At 46.6% G+C, this 22,986-nt stretch overlaps 1 protein-coding gene across 3 annotated transcripts in view; it reads left to right on the top strand.

Annotated features, from left to right (window-relative positions):
- The window catches only part of Znf827 (zinc finger protein 827), a 168,980-nt gene that overhangs the window by 14,246 nt on the left and 131,748 nt on the right, over window positions 1-22,986 (top strand). For all 3 annotated transcript variants that reach the window (XM_055609038.1, XM_055609039.1, XM_055609040.1), the window contains exon 2: window positions 17,421-18,461. In XM_055609038.1, coding sequence (XP_055465013.1) covers window positions 17,421-18,461 — 1,041 coding nt within the window. The remainder of the gene's footprint in view (window positions 1-17,420; window positions 18,462-22,986) is intronic.

Raw genomic sequence — 22,986 nt, 5'->3', positions numbered from 1 at the left:
TTTGAGTACAGTATTGGGAATCTGTCAAGTTCATAGTGCAGCAAACAAGTTTTCCAAAATTTTAATGGTTGCTTGAAAGCATGAATCTTATCACTGGCTAAAAATACTGTCAGCCTTTCCTTGAAGTATCAGCTTGACTTTGTTCATTTCCAAGAAATAGTCTGCCAAAGGCCCACATTTGACTGGCCGTAATTTACAAGTTATCCTTTCAATTAAAAGTAATACACCATGAACAAGTGGCTTGTTGGCCTCCAAGCAAACAGTCATATGTGTCCTTTTCCTTAGCATGGCTGCACACTGCAGCAGTGGCAGAAAGACCTGCATACAATAGTTCATCACCTACAACAGCAAAAACATTTATTCCAGGATCAATTTTCAATAAAATAAATATTTTTGGGGCTTTGACAGACATTCTTATTTTTTAAAAAATATCTTATTTAATTTTCTGTGCATTGATATGAAGGTGCCAGAATACATGGAACTGGAGTTATAGATAGTTGTGAGCTGCCGTGTGGTTGCTGGGAATTGAACCCAGGTCCTTCGGAAGTGCAGCTAGTGCTCTTAACCACTGAGCCATCTCCCCAGCCCCCTTGCCCGACATTCTTAAGTGAAACCAGCATGTTTTCTGGCCCTCATTTATTTATTATGTATGTATGTATGTATGTATTTGCCAGGGTCTCACTAAGTTATGTTCTAAGTTAACTCATCAGTTAAATTACCTTTCTTCTGTAAATAAAACTGTGATGCTGTTGGACTGTGAAGATGTGTCATGTTTAGCTGATGCCTTCCTGGCTCCTCTGTTGGCGGTGACGCTGCTGATTATCACCTGTCCTGGTTAGTTTATTTGTCAACTTGTTGAAAGCTAGATTCATTTGAGAAGAGGGAAACTTGAGTGACCTTTTAGCTTGACCTGTAGGACACTTTCTCAATTCATTAATTAAGAATTGGGAGGGCCCCGCCCATTGTGGGTCGCGTCGACTCTTGGAAGATAGTCTTGGGTGGTATGAGAAAGCAGGCTGAGCAGGCAGGGAGAAGCAGCTCAGTAAGCAGTACTCCTCCCTGACTTGGGCTTCAGCTTCTGCCTCAGGTTCCTGCCCCAGCTCCCTGAGTGGACTCGAGGTGTGGAAACCAAGTAAGCCTGTGCTTTTGACCATGGTGGCCGCTGTGGTGACACCATGGTGTGACAGCATTTACAATCCGTCCTTCTCGCTGCCACCACAGGTAGGCCTTAAGCCCTTTAGGCATCTGCATGAAAGTGAAGTTTGAACTTGTAGACCGGAAGATGCCTTGTCTGAGCCCCAGTACCCTTGATTCACGTGTAGCAAGTGATGGCTTCTGTTATCCGTGCTTCATGCCCCCTTCTCCTTTGCATATTCATATTCTTTTTCCATTTTTAGAGTGACTGGGGGACTGCTTGGCCTGATGATGTCCACCTTTGCCTTCACATATCGGAGAGGCCCTTGTTCTCCTCCGTGGGTACAGCTACTGCGCAGAATTAGGCAGCCATTTCCTGTTTCACTTACTGTTGTTTGCTTGTTGGTGTCTTTAGTGAGGAACATGGGTCATTGTTTTTACCTGTTTTTGTATGTAATAGTGCCTGGTCCATAGCAGTTTGGTGGTAAATAAATTAATGAAGGGAGGGGATCAAAAACCAGTTACAGCCAGTCTGGTCTATAAATTGAGTTACAGGACAACTAGGACTGTTACACAGAAAAACCCGTTCTGGAAAAACTACCCACTGCAAAACAAAACAAACAAAGAACAGTTACAAAGTCAAAGAGAGAGGAAATAATGAGTGAAATTTTTGAAAAAGGAAAAGAAGCCTTGAATCCAGAACTCAGAAGGCAGAGGCAGGCAGATCTCTGAGGCCAAGGCCAGCCTGGTCTACAGAGTGAGTTCGGGGACAGCCAAGGCTACACAGAAAAACACTGTCTTGAAAAACCAAAAAAAAAAAAAAAAAAAATTGAGAAAAAAAGGGGGGGGGGGGGGTGGGAGGGAAAGGAAGAAAGAGAGGGAGGTGGGAGGGAGGGAGAGAGAAAGAATAAAGAGTCGCAAATGCAAAGATAGGAAATGTTTTGTAATGGTTTTTAAAGAAGTTATTGTACTGCTGGGAGCTGGGTTGGGAAGGGGGTTATGAATAATGCCATGGATACTCTCATGTTGTGGCCTAGAGATGCCTGGAGAAAGCCATATGCTTCTGGAGGAAACCCGGCCAGAAGAGCAGAGGCCGTGGCCCACACCACAGGACATGGCAGTCTCTGTGCAGGACGGAGCGTCTGTGGTTGGAAGCCTCTGGCCCAGGCTGAGTTGTAGATTCCTCCCCACTATTGGCTGTTCCTGTCCTTCTGTCCTTGGGCTGTGCCAGGATAGTGAGATTTTCCTGATGACTGGGCACATTTGGCATTTGGATCTTATGGTCACTAACAACCAGCAGTTTCCTATCTCCTTTGGTTGAGATGACCATGGCATCGAGCAGGGAGCAGTGTCAACTGTTCCCTCCGATTCCTGGGTGCCTGGGAGGAAAGGAAAAGGGAGCCCTGACAAGAGCTCCGTTAATGTCGCGTGCTTTACTGGTGCTGTTCTGGGCCAGCTTCTCACTCATCAGCAAACCTCAGGCGATTGTAAGCTCTCTATAGACAGAGGAGAGGAGCCTGCATGAACCACGTGGGTCTGATGCCCAACAAGCTGGGATTTGACGCAGAGTCTCTGGGTCCAGAACTTGTGCGGGTTCTGCTCGTGGGGTCACTCTCTCTGCACTCTGTGGATGTTTTTCAGGCTATATAAAACTTCTTCTGGCCTTGTTTATACCAAATTGGTCATTTCTTGAGGCTGTGTGCGTGTTTTATTTTGTTTATTTATTTTTTGAGGAAAATCTGAAGTTGTCCTCTGAATGTTACTCATCCTGCTTTGGTGGTTTCTTGTTCTTAACTCTAGGGCCAGTGTGGATGGAGGGGAGCTCCAGTCCTCTTTCACTCTGAGCCATCTCCCTAGCCTGGCATTTGCAGGGTTGGAAGTTTGTTTAGGGTTGGAAAGGTGGCTCAGTAGGTAGCGTGCGTAGATGTCCATAAAGCAGGTGTGGTGACAGCTGCCTTTAAACCCATCCTTGGCCGCATATTGATGCCAGCGTGGGGTGTGTGGGACCATCTCAGTGGAGAAGAGGTTTTGTTTGTTTTAGTTTGCTTGTTTTAATAATCATCCCTACTAGCAACCATGACAAATGGACTATGGAAAGAATGTCACTCCTGCAAGTCTATAGTATGCTGGCTTCTGTCGATCTTACTGTACAAACACCCAAAAAAGAAAACAAGCAGAACAAGCCTTCTTCCCAGTAACTTTTTATTTTTAATTAATTTTTTTCTCTTCACTTTACATCCTGGTTGTAGCCGCACCCCCCCCCTTCCCTCCCATTACCACACTCCATCCCTCCCTTCCCCTTCCCCCCTCACCTCAGCCTCAGAAAAGAGGAGCTCCTTTTCCGATCCACCCCAGCTCATCAAGTTGCATCGGGACTGAGCATATCCGCCTTCCCTGTGGCCTGGCAAGGCAGTCCCTCCAGGGGGGGTGATAAAAAAGCTGGCAAGTGAGTCCCTGTCCAATGCAGTCCCCACTTCTTTTACTAGGAGACCCACATGAAGCCTAAGCTGTCCATCTGCTCCATCTTTGTAAGGTGTTCCCAGAAACTCTAAAACATACATATTTAAAACAGAGCACGATCAGGTGAGTATATGGATATCAAAAGGCTTTTTTTCAACTCCTATCTCTCCAAGAGCACCCTCCCAGGCTGGCTTTTACAGCCTCCTTTTTTCAAATGTCAGTTATTCATAGAGGCTAAGCTGGCCAGCCTGAATCCTACCCAATACCTGGCCGTGCAGTTGGAGGATTGAAGTCAGTTCTAAGTTCTGCAAGACAAAAAGAGATGAGGTGTGCTTATCCACATGCAAAACAAGGCAATTTTATAGGTCGTCTGGAGGTGATGAGGAAAAGAAGTCGACATAAGCACAGCGTGGATGGTTACCACGGGCTGTGTGCACACACCAGAGGAATGCTCTGGTTTGTTTCTGGAACATCCGAATTGTGGTTGAAGCCTATCTAAGGCAGCAATAAAGCTCACTCCCTGATCTTGGGTTCCCGTGGTACATTTCCAGAAGCGTCAGTCTTTGTTGGGAAAAAGAATACGCCCACCCCCACCCCAAACACCATTGCTGATGTCAGTGAACTTGAGGGCAGAGGCAGCCCCACCAGGCGGATACAGCAGAGCTGTCTCAGGGGGAGCCCCAAGTGGCAGGCCTGAGGGGAGACCAGAGACGGGAGTCACACCCAGGAAATCTTTTGTTTGTTGTGTTTTTTGAGATAAGAGCTCAGCCTTCTAGCTGGCCTGAGCTCACTGTGTAGACTAGGATGGCCTCGAACTCACAGAGACGCACCTGCTTCAAGATGGGGACTACTCTACTCAGCCTTCCCAGGCTTCTTAAGAGGATGAGGCAGATAAAGCAGTTGGACCTACAAGTTTTTGCACAGCTGCCGGACATCCTGGCCCTTGGAATCACCTTAGCTTGTTGGCTGGTTGTACTTTTTGTTGATTTTTATGGGCTTTTGGCCTTTCATCCTTGACTCCATCTGTGTGTGCCAGGAGGTGAGGGGAGAAAATAAAGCAAAGCACGAGTTAAGAATACATTTGATTGCTTGATAGCAGCCCTGGCTCTGAGCCTGGCCGGAGTAAAGGTTAAAATTGTTGGCCTACCTCATAGCTTACAGTTGAGTTTGCATTAGATGTCCTTGTGATCTGTTGTCTGGTGTGGTGGATGTTGGGCCGACCAGCGAAATATTTGCTCACAGTCAATGGTACTAGGATCGTCTTGGGCTGCTGTAGGTGTAGGGTGTCCCCCTGAATCTCTGTCTGTATCTTACGTTTGTAAATGCAAAGTACAAAGCAATTTTATGTCTTCTCTCTTGCTAAGCTGTTTGGCCCTTTTCCTTTTGAATTCATGCATATTTTTAGGAAATAGAAGTGTACAGTAGGTGTTCTCCTTCAGCTGAAGGACTTTGAGCGTGTTTCCCTACAAGGCGCATCAGGCTCCCGCTGTTGGACACGCCCACACATAACTCCATCAGTTTATACATAAGCTGACTTTAGTGTTAACCCATTTGTCTGTCTATAGGATGCTATTTCTTAGACTATGGAGTGCACGAGTGTGTTATTAGGGTCTCTTTTTTTGTGGTTAACTTCTTTTTGATCTATTAAGGATTTCCTGGTGATTTCAGTCATTTTGTAATTTATGGCTCATCTTATAACAGGTATTGGTAATATTAGGATGGAAACATTTATACAAGAGGAAATAAAAGTCAAGGAAGCAGGTAATTGAGCGATTTATCAGCCTTAGCAGACAATGCTTCTGATAGCAACATGGTGGCCATGGTAAATTTATTTCTGATTGCTCAAAGGGACAGATTCTATATGCCTTTTGTGCATACAGAGGTACTCAAGAGGGTAAAGGAGAGAGTAATCTGTCCATGGACTTACCAGAACAGCTGGGTTTTTAGGCTGGCCTTTTGGTGGGTGGATTCACGAAGTGTTTTAAACTGTTCCTTGGGTGCGTGTTTGCTACCGTCTATGTAAGGCCGAGTTTATTTTCGGTTGTTGCTGGCTGGAGCTTACTAGGTAACAGGAGGCTGCACACAGGATGTCTTTTTCTACATCCTTCACTTGAATGATATTTGGTGGTAGGAAACAAAAACGTGTTAGTCCGTTCATATCACTGACTTTCTGGCCTCAGGGGGTCAGCTCCAGGCAAAAATAGCCGACTTAGCTGAAGAGGACATTGTTGAGCATGAGGGCTAGTTTTAATCGTCAGTGTGACACAATCTACGATCACTTGGGAAAGGGGTCTCAGAGGAATTGTCTGGCTGAGGTTGGTCTGTGGTCGTGCCTCAGAAGGGTTTTCTTATTTGTGTTAATGGAGCTGGGAGACCCCAGCTGAATGTGGGTGGCACCATCTGATGGGCTGGTCTCTGGAATGAAGGAAAGACAGAGGGACCTAAGCTCCAGCAGGCATGCGTTACCCTCGACTGTGGGTGTGATGGGACAGCTGTTCCAATTCCTGCCACCTTGACCTCCCCGAAGCCATGGGCCGTAACCTGGGATTGAAAGTTTCCTCATGAGTTGCTTTTGTCAGAGGATTTTATCACTGCAGTAGGAGGCAAAATGGAGACACGGATAGTACAGCTTAGAATTCAGATGTGAAAAAAATCCATAGGAACATCTATTTTAAAGAAAGTTTTACTTCTATGTGATGAGTGTTTTGTTTGTGCATCATATGCATGCCTGGCGCTTGCTTGATGTATCTGGAGCTGAAGTTACATACCGTTGTGAGCTGCCATATGGATGTTGGGATCTGAACTTGGGCCCTCTGGAAGAGCAGCAAGTGGTCTTAACTGATGAACCATCTCTCCAGCACCCAAAGGAACACCCTAAGAGTGTCAGTTTTCTGGGGCTGCCATAACAGGGTATCAAATAGGTGGCTTAACTTTCAACCTTTAAATAAAGATTTTATTTCTTTTTGTGCATGTGTTTGTATGTTTGTTCATGAGCACACATATGTCATGGCATGTGTATGGAGGTCAGGACCACTTTCAAAACTTCATTCTCTCCTTTCACCTTTCCGGTCTGGGGGACCAAACTCTAGTTGCCAAGTTTGGCAGCTCCTTCACTCACAGAGCCATCTCTCCAGCCCAAACTAGTGTTTTAAACAGTAAAAAGTGATTGCTTGTCTCCAGTTAAGGGAGTGGAGCGTTCATGGTCAGGCAGTCAGTAGGGCAGTGTGCTTTCTGAAGGCCATCCCCAAGCTGCCTCAGGAGTCTGTCTAGCTTCTGGAAGCTCTGTGGCTGTGAGAGCCTCCCGTTTACAGCCTTTAAGTGTTGTCTGCCTCAGGGTCCAACCTTGCTCTTTTTAGGGACCTCATTCATCTTAGATCTGGGAGTCACCCTAATGACTTCACCTTAACTTGATCATGTGAAAAGCCCTGGTCATGTGAACTAGGGTTGGTTAGCACCTGAACATCCTCTGAACGGAGTTCAGCCTGTGACGTTAGGTTTTATCCAGAGTTTGCACACAGTTTAATTTTTTATTACAGTGAATTTATTGTGTATATGTTGTGTGCCTTGGCATGTCTGCAGACATCAGAGGACAGATTTTGGGAGTCGACTCTCTCCCCTGTAAGTGGGTCCTAAGGATCAAGCTCAGGGCAGCAAGCTTGGTGGCAGGCTCACTTACCCCAGGGTCACTCGCTGGCCCTGCACACAAGTTTCCGTGAGTCTAGTGATTGTCATCTGCTTATTGAAGACAATAACTACAAATATTGAAGAAAGAGTCTCTGCCTTGGATGCAGTGGAGAACCCCCAAGTCTTCAAAAGAACTATTAAAGTAAGAATCAAAACTTGAAATCTGCAGGTGGGGTCTGGGGAGGTGGCTCGGTGGGCGTCACCCTTGATGCACAAACATGAGGGCCTGAGTTTGGATCCTCAGTGGCCACATAAAAGCCATGATGCCTGCTTGTAGCCCTGGTGCTGGGGGCGGAGACAGAGGGATCCCTAGAATGCATTTATCAACATGCAGAGACAAAGCACTGAACCCGGCTCAAAAATGAGGTGGACAGTGAGGGAAATCGATGTCCATTGTCGTCCTGGCTTCCACACCAGCCTGCATGGGTGTGTGAACACACGTGCACATCTCTACACCTCGAGCCTCCACAAATCTACAAGTGCTTGAAGCCAATTAATTAACGTCGGTGCAAGACGCTGATGATCCCAGTGGCTCCCGAGGCACACCTATGTATTAGACACACAGTGATAATCTCAACCTGTAAATGTTTTTGTTTGTAGCATACGCATTCTAAAATCCTGCCAAAATGAAATATATATGCAAAAAAAATACTGTGTACCTGATCCTTTGCAAAAATTTAATTTTGCCACGGTGCTCCTTGACTTTTCACTCTGGAAGTCCGCACGAGTAAGCAGTTCTTGGAGCCTTGGTTTCTCATGAAGTTTGCTGACATATGTCAAACGTTTGCCATGGTAGCAGGCATGTCTTCAGCGTTCCATTCATTCAATAGATCTTTATTGGTAGCGTGCTGTGTGCCAGGGCTTGGTCTAGAATTCACTCACTCACTTAACTATGATGGAGAGGCACCAGCATGCTGTAATGTGATATGAGCTGGGTGGGGACGCTGGAGCTTTGTCAATCAGCCATGAGATCTTTGGCGCACCACTGCCATCTCGGGGCCTTGCCATTAGAAACAGGTTTCCAAAATCATAAACAAGTTTTGAATTTACAAATTGTTCTGAAGTTCTATTGGACAAGCCCGGATACTTCTCTGTGCTTTAGTTTTGGTGGTCACAGGACTGGCCGCTGTCTGCTTTCTGATTGAGAATACCTGGGGCAATGAAGCCACTTCCACTGAGTCCACGGCACTTTGCTGGGTGTTTTCCTATGTTTTTGTTCTTGTGGTTCTGTTTTTGAGGTGTTTCATGCAGCAGGCTAGCCTGGAACTCCAGCTCTTCTTGCTTCCACCTCCCAAGTGCTGGGATCCCAAGCTCATAACCACACCCAGCATTCCCTATATTCTGGTTTCCCCAAGCAGGTGGGTCTCCACAGACACGTGGCATCTTGAGAGCATGTTTTCCTTGGCGGTTTGTGGGAAACACCCGGTGTTATTAAGGAAAGGGACAGGGCTCTGTCTAGGAGGCAGAACTGGTAGGAATGCTAATTAAAGCCATTTGAGGTGTCCAGGAGAGGCTTCTAAGTCAATCCTGGGAGCTCCTGGGGTCAGGGTCAGAGGGGCCGCCGCCTTGACTGGGAAGGAAACTTGGGTGGTAAGTTTTTAAAATAGGTTCTTTTCTTTGTTCCATGTTTGACTCGCACGAGAAAAACAGCATCGTAGATTCCAATTTTGAAGATGGTTTTAATTGCCATTATTGATAGGCACTACTTCTCCAAATCTTAGGGCTTTTCTTCCCTTTGACTCATGCCTTTGAGAAATAGTGAGGGCCTGCTTGGACTTGGCACTGTTCCAGGAGATGGGGACACAGCTACAAATGAAACAGATCTGCTTTCCCTGTTGTTGATTGAGGGGTTACCTGAAGACCTGAGGACATTGGCCACATGAGTATTTGGGAGATAAAGGGTTTGTGACAAAGAGATAAACAGTCACAAAGGCCATGTGGCAGCACTTACACCCCTAGTCCGAGAGAGTGGTTGCAAATGATTTCACGGGTATGCAGGTCATATAGACTTAGAGGTCTGCGATTGTATGCCGATGAACACAAGAAGCCTTGTGGAGCCTTTGAACATTGGGAATCCTGGGATATGACATATTCTTGAAAGCTTCAGTCTGGCTGCTGGTTGAGACTCCCAACTAGAACAAGACTGCTTCTATGGCCCTGGCAAGGAATGGCGGTCATATCCACTAAGGTGGTCTTGGAAGAAATAGAGAAGACAGCCAAGACAGGAACCTAACAGAATAACAGAATCTATGAATGAGTGACATGTGATAGGAACAGTGAAAAGTGGCAGGGAGGCTTGGTGGGGCTCCGAGCCTTTGTATTGGAGAGACGGACAGTGGCCGTTTCTGCTGAGATGGGTGTTTTGATGAAGGAGCTGTCTGGTTCCTTGGCCATGGGGAGACGCTCCTTATCTGAAAATGTTGAACCTGGCTTACTAACTGGGTTGGAATTCATTCAAAGACAAGGAGTGATGTGTTTATCTTTGTTACCTCTTTCTACCAAGCCCTGAAGACCTACAATGGCTCCTTCTTTCAGGGCTGCTCATTTAAGGTTCTTAGGCCTCAAAGGGATAATTTAGACTTTGGCAGATGTGTTTTTGCTCACATCATAAAACTGGTGGAGAATAGCTCTAGATGCTGCAGAAGAAACTTATTAACCGGCGTGGCGGGGGTGGGTGGCTTTTGTTTTCCGGGCATCTGTTGCCTGGCTTTTCTTCTGTGACCCACATTGAGCCCACTAGATCCCGCCCTCTAGCGTCAGTGATAGGTCCGGGAAGGGAATGTGACCACCAGCAGGCCAATCGGAAGAGGAAAGACCTTTTACTCTTGGATACTCTAGGAGAGTGAAAATCCAGAGAGCCTGCAGCCAGGTTTTTGCCTCTTGGGAAAAGTGGTCTAAGGCATCTCTGTGCTTGCAAAAACCTATCAGATCCCAGCCCCATTGTGGCCTTTGCCTTGAGCAGAAGCCACCCAGAAAAGTGATCTTGCTCCGTAGTCCGGCCACCTGGCAGTAGCTCGCCGCCACCAGAGAAGTCGGAGCTTGCTCTTTCATGGAGCAGGGTCTCCAGAGAGGCTAACTCCCTGCCTCTGTCATGTAGTGGAGTGGCATTTTAAGCTTGTGGGTGTGAGGGCATCAGCGGACATGCTTACCTTCGGTGAACCAACAGTGCCCGTCTCAAATGGAAAGAATGCTCCACATTGGGTTAATTGAATGCTCCACATTGGGTTAATTATCCACACACACACTACCCCAGTATTAGCCTTATTCACACACATAAAAAAATGTTTGATTTTGGTTCTTCGCAGAGGAACAAGCCTGTGTGGGGGTGATGGTTTTCAACAGCTAGTGCCATTTCCAAAGTTGCCTATACCGCTGAAACTAACTGCTCCCCTTTTTGGCAGTGGCGGCCTTGTGACCCGAATCCTTGCCCGTCCCTGCTCTACCGTAGCCTATAAACTGCAGGGCTCCACTTTGGGCCATGTGAATTCTGAGAACATTTCCTTATGTCTTTGTTGTATTAGTATTAGTAGGGGTTTGGCTGCTTGTAGCGTGCCCCCACTATTAGCCAGCATGAAGCCCCAGTCCCATCCTCAGTGCCACAAACATCTGTAACCCCAGCATGCAGAAAGGAGAGGCAGAAAGAAGTCACTCTTGTCCACACAGCAAGTGTTCTGCTTTCATTTTTGTGATAAAATATCCTGATCAAAACCGGGAGAAAGGGTTTATTTCAGCTCAGAAGCCTGGGTTCCAGCCCACTGTTGCAGGAAGTCACAGTGCACATACTTGGAACAGCTGTCAGTCACTCAAGATCAAAGAACGAATAAAGACAAGCATGGTTACTTGCTTTCAGCATGACTTCCCACTCACACGAAGTTCTAGACCCTTTGCCTAGGGAGTGATGCTGCCCAAAGGGGGCTGTCTCTCCCCTATCCATTAGCTTGATTGAAACAACTCCATAGACATGCCCACAGACACAGATTCTAGGCTGTGTAGAGTCGACAAGTAAATCTAACCATCACAGTGAATTCGGTCAGCCCGGAATACCCGAGAGCCTGTCTCAAGGAAACAAACAAATAAAAACCCCTAAAAATTAGCCTAAGCATTGGTTTTGCCAGTTGCTTTTGTAGTACAGCTCCTTCAACTTCACACATCACTTTTGTATAATGTTTCATGTAAAAAATGACTGTTTGATCTGCAGCAAGTATTATGGGTACAGTCAGTCATGCCGGGAGATTTGTAAGCGCGAAAGGCAGGTCTAGATATTTACCTCAGGTGGATAGTAGGAAGGGAGTTGGAAGGTCTTTACAGGGAACCAAGCTGGTTGGTAGATAGCAGGTGAACATAGCTGAGTGTTACCGAGACAGTCACTGTTGACCCCGGTCAACTTCTCCTAGTCTTAAAGGCTGGTGGATCTGTGTGTGAGGACCACTGATAGGAACGATATGTAAGTGGGCTGAGAAATGGGGCCTGCAGGTTCTGTGTGCCCTTGCTTTACCCTGACTCCAGAGGCTGGAAATTAATAGGGAATTGTATATGCTGTTTGTCTATCTGCTCCCCAGCCTTCTAAATAAGGATGCCCCGAGCTGAGTGTCATCCCAATTAAATGCATTTGATAAAAACTTGGTCACTTTGAGAAGAGGAGGTGCAGAGACATTCTCTTCTGTGGACACCAAAGAGTTCTGGATATCAGCTTACCCGATTGCTGCTTGAGAGCTAAATTATAAATAATTTGTTAGGTGCTAGAAGTTTGTTTTGTTTTACTCAAGAAAGAAGTACTCGCAATGTAGAAACAGAAATGTGTTTGGTGTACTTTCACTCCGTAATTGCAGAATTTTTATTCTTAATTCTTTGACTTTCAGATTTTCAGAGGGAAAACACACACACACACACACACACACACACACACGTACCTGCACACTGTCTCGTAAATCTGACAAGAAATAGTGCAAGTCTGACAGTCTAGACAGAGATTGTTGGAGGAATAATAATGGAAACAACTTTTTTTAGAGGTTAAAGTAATATGTTTACTAGAGTTATTTGCATTGGCCATGTGGAGGCTTCCCCAGGATGCCTTGGTTAAGAAAGCTGTGAAAGCCGCAGGAAGCTTTGCCAGGACCTTGTCCTGCTCTGCCATTTCCTAGGCTGATTTCATGCTGGTTGATGGACAAGAAGATGGAGGTGTCTTTTTTGCTGCCGGGGCCCTCCTGGATTCCGAGAAGTGAAAGTCAGGAATTACATGTCTTGCACTTTGTGGCATCCGCAGGTCCCTCTAGGGAGTCTTTCCTCAAGATGCACCAGGACAGGAGTTCCCTGCAGCTGGACCAGTACAACCTCTACGAGCCCGTGCTTGATACAGAGGAACTCACAAACAAAACAAAAATAAAAACAATTTCTAGGGGGGTCATGGGGGGTCATGGTCTTATAGGCAGAGTGTGAATTCTGGTCATTCCTCAACCTCTTTACGTACCTTACATTTATCTTCTAAAGGCCTCCTCTACTTTCCAGTTGACCTCGAGGATGCCGGAATAATTTTAGCTCATTTTCCTCTCAAATACATGCTCTTTCTCTTTTGAGGGGTTGTGTTCAAACCCTCTGGTTATTTGAATAGCACAGACATAGAAACAGCCAGAGAAGTGACTGTGGTGTAGCACTGAGTCTTCTGGGGGAGCAGAACCAATGGAATGGCTGCATATCACAAAGGTGACTTATTAGATGGCTTACACAATACTTCCTGTAGTTCGGCAATGGCCATCTTCATACTGGAGAGGCTGAGGATCTAGTAGCTACTCAGTGCACAAGGTTGGATGTCTCAGCAGTCCCTGTCTGGCACTGAAGGACTAAAGGGCTATAGCAGCAGGGAGTGTCACAAGTCTTTGGTCCATATTAAAAGGCGGAAGAAGCTAGGGTCCATCACTCAGCCAAGGATGGCAGCAGCAGTAGTAGCAAGAAGGTCAAAGCGTCACCAGCAAGAATGAAGCCAGGCAAGCAAAACCAGCCCTGCTTTTCCCTCAGACCTCTTTGGTGTTCCCTCTTTAGTCAGTTCTTCCAAGATATCCTCTCACAGACCCCTCCGGCCCTCAGAGGTGTATGTGTTGGTTAATCCCAGATTCAACCAAGTTAACTACAATGATTGTCCATCACATTGAATAAGGAGTGCTGTGAATATCCCAGCTCTGCATAGCTCAGAGGAACATGGATCTCTGTGATTGCATCTGCTTGGAATGGGAATCGGGTGCTTGAGAAACACACAGGCATTTAGGGGCATACAGCACTCTGTGAAATTCTTTGTTCACTCGTAACAATTCTTTGAGGTCATGTTTTGGCAAATTTAGGAGGATGGCCTTATGTGGAGATAAGTGTTAGCTGTGTGTCTCATTTGAGAGGCTTTGATGCTTGATATAATTACTCTGATCGGATAACTCCCTTAGTTTCTGGTCCACCCACTCGCTTCAGGAGGGATATTCCTCTGCTCTGAGGATGTGGAGGGACTTAGGAAATGTAGCCATGCTTTGGCCTTTTGCCATAAGATGCACTGAACTCTTTAGGTAGTTGGGTCAACTTCTGCCTGCTATGACAAAAAAAAAGTCAGAAAGGGAGAGGAGAGAATAAAGTATAGGGGTAAAGGATTCTCTCCTCAGCATCTCCAGATAGGGAGTGAATGGTCTTTATGTGGAATGACCTCCTGCTGATTTCAGATTCAACCAATGGAAGGGTGGCTGGGGATGTCAAGGAGGGCAGCCAACCTCTAAGAACTTCCTGGCAGAGCTATCCTAGAGGCCCTTGGCAGACTCCTGGTTAGCAGAGAAGCCCTCTAGAGGAATTTTAATCTAGCACCGTGGCTAGCACTCTGGCTGGAATACACATGTCCTCAGCACACACCTTTTAGTTTGTAGAAGGAAGCACCCATGTTTAAAAGTGATGTTTTATTGAGAGGCAGACAAAGTGACAAATGTAGACATAGGATAAACCCAAGAGGGAGGACTTGAGAGCAGCACAGGGAGAGGGAGAGAGAGAGAGAGAGAGAGAGACAGAGAGAGAGAGAGAGAGAGAGAGGATGCAGTTTTACTGGGATAGTTTTACAGAGGCAGGTTGAAGAGAGAACAAGCTAGACACAGGTGAAGACAGAACGAGGTAGATAATGAGAAAAAGCCAGAAGATTAGAACATATTGTCAAAGTTTAGTATGAGGACAAGCAGAATGATTCAGTCAGAGGCTGAGAGAAGCCAGTTTGAATCAGTCAGCTTGAAGAGGAGTTTGAGCCAGACCAGCTGAGTTGAACCAGCCAGCCAGAGTTCAGAAAGAACTAGAAAGGGTGAGCTTATTCAGCACTAAACCTCCAAGACAACAATTATAGCAGGTGATAAAAGATACTTTTACAGAGCCCTGGGCCAAGGTGCCAGAGATTCAGGTCTTTGCTTCTGATGTTAGTAGTAGACAGCCATATGACACTGAGTTAACTGGCTACCTTTATTGTATTTCATCATCTCAGGGAAATGACGAGATTGGATGCCTGTTTATAACTTTCTAGGTTTTCAAACCCTCATTTCATGGATCCTCTTATTAACCCTTACTGTGCTGACTCAGTACCAGTGTTGACTATATAGTGCTCCACAAGTATGATAATAGAACCCCAACACACTGTAGTTTGGATAATGTATTTTTTCTGTTCACTCATGTAATGTGTACAATGATTGAAGAGTCAGCTAATCCTTGCTATAATGACTCTTCCAATGTTCTACTTTTCTTACTGTATATAGTAAAGATCCCAAGTTATTGTTATTATTTTTTGAAGTATAAGGTATTTAATCTGAACTCAGGACAGATGGTGTGTGAAAGATACCTAAAATTACGCATATTGTTGGGGTTGATGTTGACTGATTGAGGTTTGGCAAGAAGCACCCCTACTCCTGGGAGCCATTGGGGAAATGAGGAGTCCAGGGACACCAGTGATTTCAGGACATAGAAAATGTATAAATCAACCGAGAAAAGGGAAATGTAGCAAATGGCAAGGAACTGGTTTTAACAGAGAAAATTTAATTTTAGCAGTTTCTTTTTGAACAAAAGCAAATTCCATTTGATATTTTATATTTTCTTGATAACTTGAAAGGTCTGGGAAAGGCGCTGCAGAACTTTCACCTAGTGAGAGAATTTGTCATTTGTGGCAGCTCCTCTCTGAACAGCACAGGGAAGATCAATGTGTTCACTTGTGTAGTTAAATTTCTGAAAACCAACAGTGTGTGATGGTGTTGGAGCTTAGTGTCAGGAAAAATTTGGTGTAGTCTCCAAACACTGATGAAACTGCTGGGGACCAGGCTCCCTGCTAGGCTCAAAGTGGGGTATGCAGGTAAGGGGCTACAACCTGCCTCCAAGGAACATTTCCTTCCTTCTGGAAGGGGATCAGGTAGCAGGTCTTTTAGAGTGATGTGAAGCAAGTGTCAACAAAACACTCAACGCCCTTGGACTAGTCACCAGCTGTCACCGAAGGAAGCCCCTTCCATCCCTCCCTGTGCTTTAATCCCTGAGGTGGCCTCCTGCTTCACTTTTCTAACTGCAGCTTGTTTCTCGTGAGGCAGCCAGAGCAGTCACCCACTGGCATCATGAGCCACATACTCTGAGGCATCTGCCCACAGCTTCCAGTGCTGCCAGCTTCGAGCTCACAGCAGGTCATTGATCTGCATATGACATCCTCATGCAGTTGACAAACATCCACTCAAGCAGGCACTGCCCATTGGCCCTCCTTTCCCTGCTTCTCAGCCCAGCCCTCACTGCAGGCTACATGCTGGCCCCTTAGAGCTAGCTTCCTTGGAATGCTGCGGTTGAGAGCTCTGTGCTGCGAAATCTCATGCCAGGGTCACTCTCCCAGCCTCCACATCTCCTTGCCACCTTGTCTGAAACTGCAGCTTCCCTGGGATCCTCCTCCTCACAGTCTGCAGTTCTTCCCATTGCACTAACCACCCTCCTGCCCACAGCATCACCTGTTAAGTGTAGTTTAGCGTCAGTCTTCCTCTGCTGAGTGAAATCCCTAAGAAGGCAGGACCATTGTTTTGTTAAATGTTGTTCAATTTAGAACAGTCTAGAATAATGCCTGACACACATTAAGCACACCGTAATTACTTGTTGAATGAGTGAGTAGGAAGGAGAGATTGATTCTGTGGGACAATTTTAAGAAAAGAATGTTTGGAGCTAGGCATTAGGGGTGATGGGCAGACTTGAGCCACTAGCTTTTCTGGGAGAGAGTTCCAGATGGAGGTCACAAGGGTGAAAGTGTGCCGGCACTCACCAGCATTCCTGGAATGTGAACTTCCACCTGACTAGCGTCTGGGGGAGGACCAGAGGGGCGGTGGATCCCCATATTGATGGATAGAAAAGAACCCCTGAGGACTTGTGAGGCCTAAAGAACAGCTTCCTCGTCACCACCCTTAATACGTGGCAAGAAAGCTGTGACTGTAGTCAGAACACGGGCATGTGAGTGGCACACATAACTCACTCAAGCCGCTGATGCCAACAAAGTTTGCTGATGAGATCTGATTTCTATGGAGCGCTTTTTTTTTGTTGTTTTCAAAACACGGTCACATGCTTATTGGAACTTAAGCTTCATAATAACTGGCCAAGAGTGTGGCCGTTAGTGTTTACACGCTCAGAGAAGCTTTATTAAAAACCAGATTGCATCTTGTACTGGAGGAAAGGAAGCCTCAAACCACCTAGGTGATATGCCTGAGGTCACTGGGCTAGGACGGGGCAGCTGCTTGCTGGCTCTGCCAGGCTCCTCTGTAGTTCTGACACTATCCAAGGGGTCACTGTGCTTGGTGTTTGCAAGGCTTCAGGCTTTATTTTGTTTTCCCCATTCATGGACAGCTGCGGGGGTTTTACCCAGCCGCTTCCTTCCTGGTAGTGTTTTTCCTCCTCTCTTTCTCGAGTTTAGCTCTTACCGAATCACTGCTGAAAAGACCATCTCGGGACTTGCTGGTGTTTGTGCCTTTGCCTGTTTAGCCGCTTACCTTGAGGCAGCTCTTGGTGTTCCAGCTCTGGTGTGGTTCTTGGGTGGAAGGGAAGGCTGTGCATGTCACCACCTCGCCTTTGGGGGTCTCAAACAAACTAGCCGTTCTCTGTGGGAGTAACCTGGTCTTCTTGATTCCCTCCAGATGTTAGTAGGCAGGACGAGGCCGAGGGAGATTTCAGCGAAGGAGAACACTGGTATGGGAACTCCTCTGAGACTCCATCGGAAGCATCCTATGGGGAAGTCCAAGAGAACTATAAGCTGTCCCTGGAGGACCGGATCCAAGAGCAATCCACATCCCCCGACACCTCCCTGGGCAGCGCCACGCCCAGCAGCCACACGCTGGAGCTGGTGGCCCTTGATGGTGAGGTCCTTCGAGACTCTCTGCAGTGTCAAGACCACCTTTCCCCCGGAGTGTCTTCTGTGTGTGACGATGACCCGCCTAGTTCCAATAAACCTCTGAGCAGCAACCTGAGGCGGCTGCTGGAGGCTGGGTCCCTCAAACTCGATGCCACAGCCAACGGCAGGGTGGAGTCCCCCGTGAACGTTGGCCCCAGCCTGTCATTTTCCCCGCCCTCCCACCATGCCCAGCAACTCAGTGTCCTGGCCAGGAAGCTGGCAGAGAAGCAGGACCAGAGCGACCAATACACCCCAAGTAACCGTTTCATTTGGAATCAAGGTAAGTGGTTGCCGAGCTCAACCACCACCTGCGGCCTGTCTCCAGACTCGGCCATCCTCAAACTGAAAGCCGCAGCCAATGCTGTTCTGCAGGACAAGTCCCTGTCCCGGACAGAGGAGAGCCTGAGGTTTGAGTCCTTTTCCTCCCCCTTCAGCTCCCAGTCGGCCAGCTCCACCTTGGCCGCTTTGTCTAAGAAAGTGAGCGAGAGAAGCCTCACCCCGGGTCAGGAGCACCCGCCTCCAGCCAGCTCTTTCCTGTCGCTGGCCTCCATGACCTCCTCTGCCGCCCTCCTGAAAGAGGTGGCCGCCCGGGCCGCGGGCAGCCTCCTGGCCGAGAAGTCATCCTTATTACCCGACGACCCTCTGCCCCTGCCGCCTTCTGAGAAGAAGCCAGAGAAAGTCACGCCCCCTCCGCCGCCCGCGCCCCCGGCGCCGGCGCAGCCTCAGTCCTTGGAACTGCTGTTACTTCCGGTTTCCAAGGGACGCGTCTCCAAACCCTCGAGTTCAGGTATGGAATCTTGCTCGGCCACGCCGCAGGGCTCTGTGACTGTAAACTGCCCACCGTGTCTCCTCTCAGCCTTTTCACTGGGGCTCCCCATCCAAGACGAGGCAGAAATCAAAAAGCAAGAACACAACAAAAATACTTAAAATGGACAGCATGATGGTCTTTCATGTGTGTGCCACACAAAGCCTTCACAAATGGCTGTGGTTTTGAAAAGTAATGAATAATCTTAGAGACGTGCAATAATACTCTGTCCCTTTCATGCACTTCCCCCACCCCTTACCAAGTTCGGACTAGGCACATACCAGATACATTTAATGGGGGAAGATCAAAGAGTGCAAGGCGTAGTGAACACAGAGGGGGAAAACACTGCTTTAGAAATAGTGGACGAGGGGAGGCCCGGCTGCCGCTGCCACAAATGGACTTTTGTATAATCACTAACTGCTCTGCCCTAATTGATCACAGCACACGCCTTTATGTGAGTATTTTTATTACGTTTTTGTGGAACGTAAGCTTTGTTCACCTATCCTATTCACCTGTAATTTCTTGTCAAACAGAATGCAAGAATTTCTTGCCCAGGCTTCATTTTGTTCCCATATGAAAGCTATGTGAGCGGCAGGGTAAGATCTTTTCCCAGGACACGGCTATCCCGTAGAGCCCTGGCACGCGCAGCCAGGTCCTCGGAAGGAGAGGTTCAGACACTGCCATGCCACCATGGTGGTGCCACCTCACGTAATGGTTTGCTCCAAAGCAGCATTTGTGATAAATGCCTGTTCCTGGGATGGGGGAAGTTTCAAATGCCTCTCAAGGATTTCCTGCAAAGCTGGGACAGGAAGTAGGCCATGTCCTCCATCATTGTGCGTGCTCTGGCATCTGCCAGTCACGGCTACACTGGTGAAGTGTGCTTGTGGTCACCCTTGATGACCAGAGTTAACATCAGTTTGGTGTACGTGGCACATTGAGTTATGGAATGAGCTAAGTGCTATAATTGTAATACTTTCTGTAGGCTCAGCGGGTTGGCTCTGTAGGTAAAGGCAACTGCCATAAACCTGAGCTTGATCCCTGGAACCCAAATGATGGGAGAAGAACATGACTCTGAAAGTTGTCCTCTGACCTCCGTGCATACAGCATGCACATGTCACACACATATACGTGTACATACATACACACACACACACACACACACACCACACTAATAAGTATGAAGCAAATAATAGCAACTTTGTAAACAAGTTAGACATAGTGACCTGTCATGCCAGCACTCAGACTGCAGACTTTGACCAGGCTGAACTCATAGTGAGATGCTGTTTATAAACAAGCAAGCCTGTGTGAACAGCAGAAAAGACCAAGAAAAGTGGGGAACTGGGACTTTGACTCAAGTACAGCTAATGGTCCACTCCTGAGTTCCTGGCTTATCCTTAGGGTAACCAAATGCTTATGCATTTTGGATTTCGTTTCTTCCAACTCCTCACCTTCCTTGCGATGAGAGAAATGCCTAAAACAAGGACAAGTACAGAGAGCCGAGTAATTTCTCAATAGGTGAGTCACTGTTGACTGGCAGTCATTTAGTGTAGGGAGGCAAGCCTGTATGTGAAACACAGTTGTGTAAGTGTTCTCCTTTCTGCTGATGGAGGCAGTGGGTTTTGGCTGGCATCAGTTTTTGGGAAGGAGTGGAAGAGTGGAAGGTAGTTGACTGGAGGCTTGGAAAGAGATGAGCGATAACGCCAGTCTCCTGAGGGCACACTGTGCCCCTTTATTATCTTAAAGTGCTCTTGACTGCAGAAGGCCAGGCCTGAGAAAGAGAACTTTTCACTGAATAACAGACGCATTGAGAAATGAGAAGGAAGTCGTGAGTACCCAGTGTAAGGTCAGCTTCTTGTTTGTTCTGCGGTAGGATGTGCCTCTGAGGAAAGCAGGCGTGTTTCTCCTTTAAGTGTGCTTAGCCAGCGTATCTGTGGGCTTTTCAGTGAGGGATGTATAAGAGAGATTTACTATTGCAATCAATGACGAGCAGTGAGCAGGCCAGTGAAATGAGTGCAAGGTTCTCCACCAAGCCTGATGACCTGCATTTGATCCCAGGAACCCACTTGGTGGAATGAGAGAATCTGTTCCATAACTTGTCCTCCGGCCTTCATCTGCGTCTGTGTCACACTCATGCACGCGCACACTCGCAAATATGCACGCACAGGAGTCATGAGTGCAGGTCTTACCACCCTGTCACTTTTTAGGCAAAGCCAAATCACACCTGACTCCACTTTACCACGAAACTAACAATAGACTGATGGCACATGCTCATAATCCTTACACTGGAGAGGCAGAAGCAGAGGGTTCAGAAGTTTGAGGTCATCATTGGCTACATAATGAGTTCAAGGTTAGTCTTGACCACATGAGATCCTGTATCGGGAAAAAAGAAAAAAAAAAAAACTACCCCAAACAGACAAATAGAACCCTCACTCCCACCTCCACAAAGAGACCACAAAGTCGCACACCACCCTGATTTCAAGAAGGATTTTTTTAAAAGCTGTTTCTCAAAATGTTACAAAAAAAATAATAAAAAAAATAAATAAAAGGCATACACAGTTGCCTTTGGAGTTGTGAAAAGCTGTGTGCTAGGGAATCTGATCCTGTCTCAAGTAATTTAGACACCAGACATTGCTTTGACCTTCTTCAGGTCAAGGGAGTCCAGATCATGAAAAAATAGTGTCTTTTAGGTCTGGTTTTCTTCTTTTTTTGAGCAAGATTCTGTTGTTGCCAGGTCATGGTGCGTTGAATTCCTTGAGAGCCCAGCGCTCGGTAGCCTTTCCGCCCCTCCAGAGAGCTGTGACACTTGAGGAGGAGGCTTCTTTCACATGACCTGCGCCCCAGCACATGCTACACCGCTCTTCTGAAAGGGGACGCACCAGAGGGAAGATGGTGTCCATTTGCTCTAAAGATAAATGTCACACATTGACTCAATTCTCTTTGAAGCCACTGTTCCCTCACAGCCCAGAATAAAAGAAATGGTTTTGATTTTCAAGACAAAGTTTCTTGTGGAAAGCCAACAGGAGTCTCAGGATGCCAGGTTCCTGGTTAAAGAAATAACAGGTGCTGTTTCGGAGAGAGGGTCTCCAAGACATTGTCTTAATGCCAAGTGAAATTTACATAGACTTCAAAGCACCCTGGCCCCTAGCAGCTTCAGATAAGGCTGTTCGCAACGCCACTCCATAGGGGTTTTCTGGGCTGCTGTTTCCTTTCATCTTCACGGGGTATTACTAAAATCATCATTGCAGGGGTTTACAAACTCGAGATGACCGCTCCCCAGCCTGCCGTTAGCGCCACAGTTGCTAGAGCCGTAATCCAGTACTGCTACATATACAGACTCATCTCGGAGACTCACTTCCTAAACAGGACTCATTCTTTGCTGCTCTCAGATGTTTTCAGATTTAAAAGTAGAATAGCTGTAGGTATCCGACTTCTGTCTTAGTTCTATTTAATGATTGTTAAGACACATCGATGATGTCACACTGGTTAGAATCTTGTTAGATACTGCTATTTCCACCCTAAGTTCTTGTCCACTGAAATGGCATTTGAGAGACACGCCCAAGAGATATCATGAAAAGATTTAAAGTCTGGGCTGGTGAGGAAGGTAGGTGGTAGAGTGCTTACCTACATGCATGGAGCCTTGGGTTTGATCTCCAGCACGATGGTACCTGGCTGTGGTGATGAATATCTGTTATACTGGAGCTCTGGATATGGAGATAGGAGAGTCAGAAGTTCAAAGTCTTCGGCTGTATAACATCTTTGTGGGAAGGTGAAACTACAGGAGACCCAAACAAGCCGATCTCAAAAAAACAAAAACAAAAATTTTAAATCTATACATGGAGTAAACTCCATGTACATTGTTAGAAAGGAAGGTTCATCCAATACGTATATGAACCAGTCAAGTTCATAGGCCTAAAGTGTTGGTGATAGTGTAATGGGCGTGGATTATGCACAGCCAGGGTCTCCCAGCTTCTGCAAATACCACTTGTGTGCATGGTAAGAGCCGTGTGCTCATTTACTCAGTTGCAAATTATCTTGACTTCCAGCCCATTCTAACGCAGGCCCTAGCCAGACGTTTGGTGGTAGAGCTTACGAAAACTTGAATGTGTTTTAATAATTCCTGAAATCTTTCAGGATTTCTTATTGTTGTTACTATTATTTAGCTCTGTGAAGTTCTGTTTTTATTGTTTTGTGGATTTATATGTTGACAATAGGTAGAATGCCAAACTGGAAATTAAGAGGTGCTCTGATCTCAGCCCTGTCTCTTAGGTGGCTGAACTTGAACAACACTTATTTCCCCAACTCCTCGCCCTGTTCGAGAGTATCCAGTTCTGTGTCATTATGTGCAAACCGAGATGTTTAGAATTGTCTCTAAGATTCCTTCCTGTTGTAATATCCCATGCGCTTTCTTACTGCTAATTTTCTAACTCTGTTCACTAACCCTCAACAAGCATTCTATCATCATCATCATCATCATCATCATCATCATCATCATCATCATCATCATCAT

Source organism: Psammomys obesus, unplaced genomic scaffold (genome assembly GCF_907164565.1).
Source record: "Psammomys obesus unplaced genomic scaffold, mPsaObe1.curated_primary_1811, whole genome shotgun sequence".
Lineage (NCBI taxonomy): Eukaryota > Metazoa > Chordata > Mammalia > Rodentia > Muridae > Psammomys > Psammomys obesus.
The sequence above is the reverse complement of the archived record's forward strand: the minus strand, read 5'-3'. Positions and strand labels throughout refer to the sequence as shown.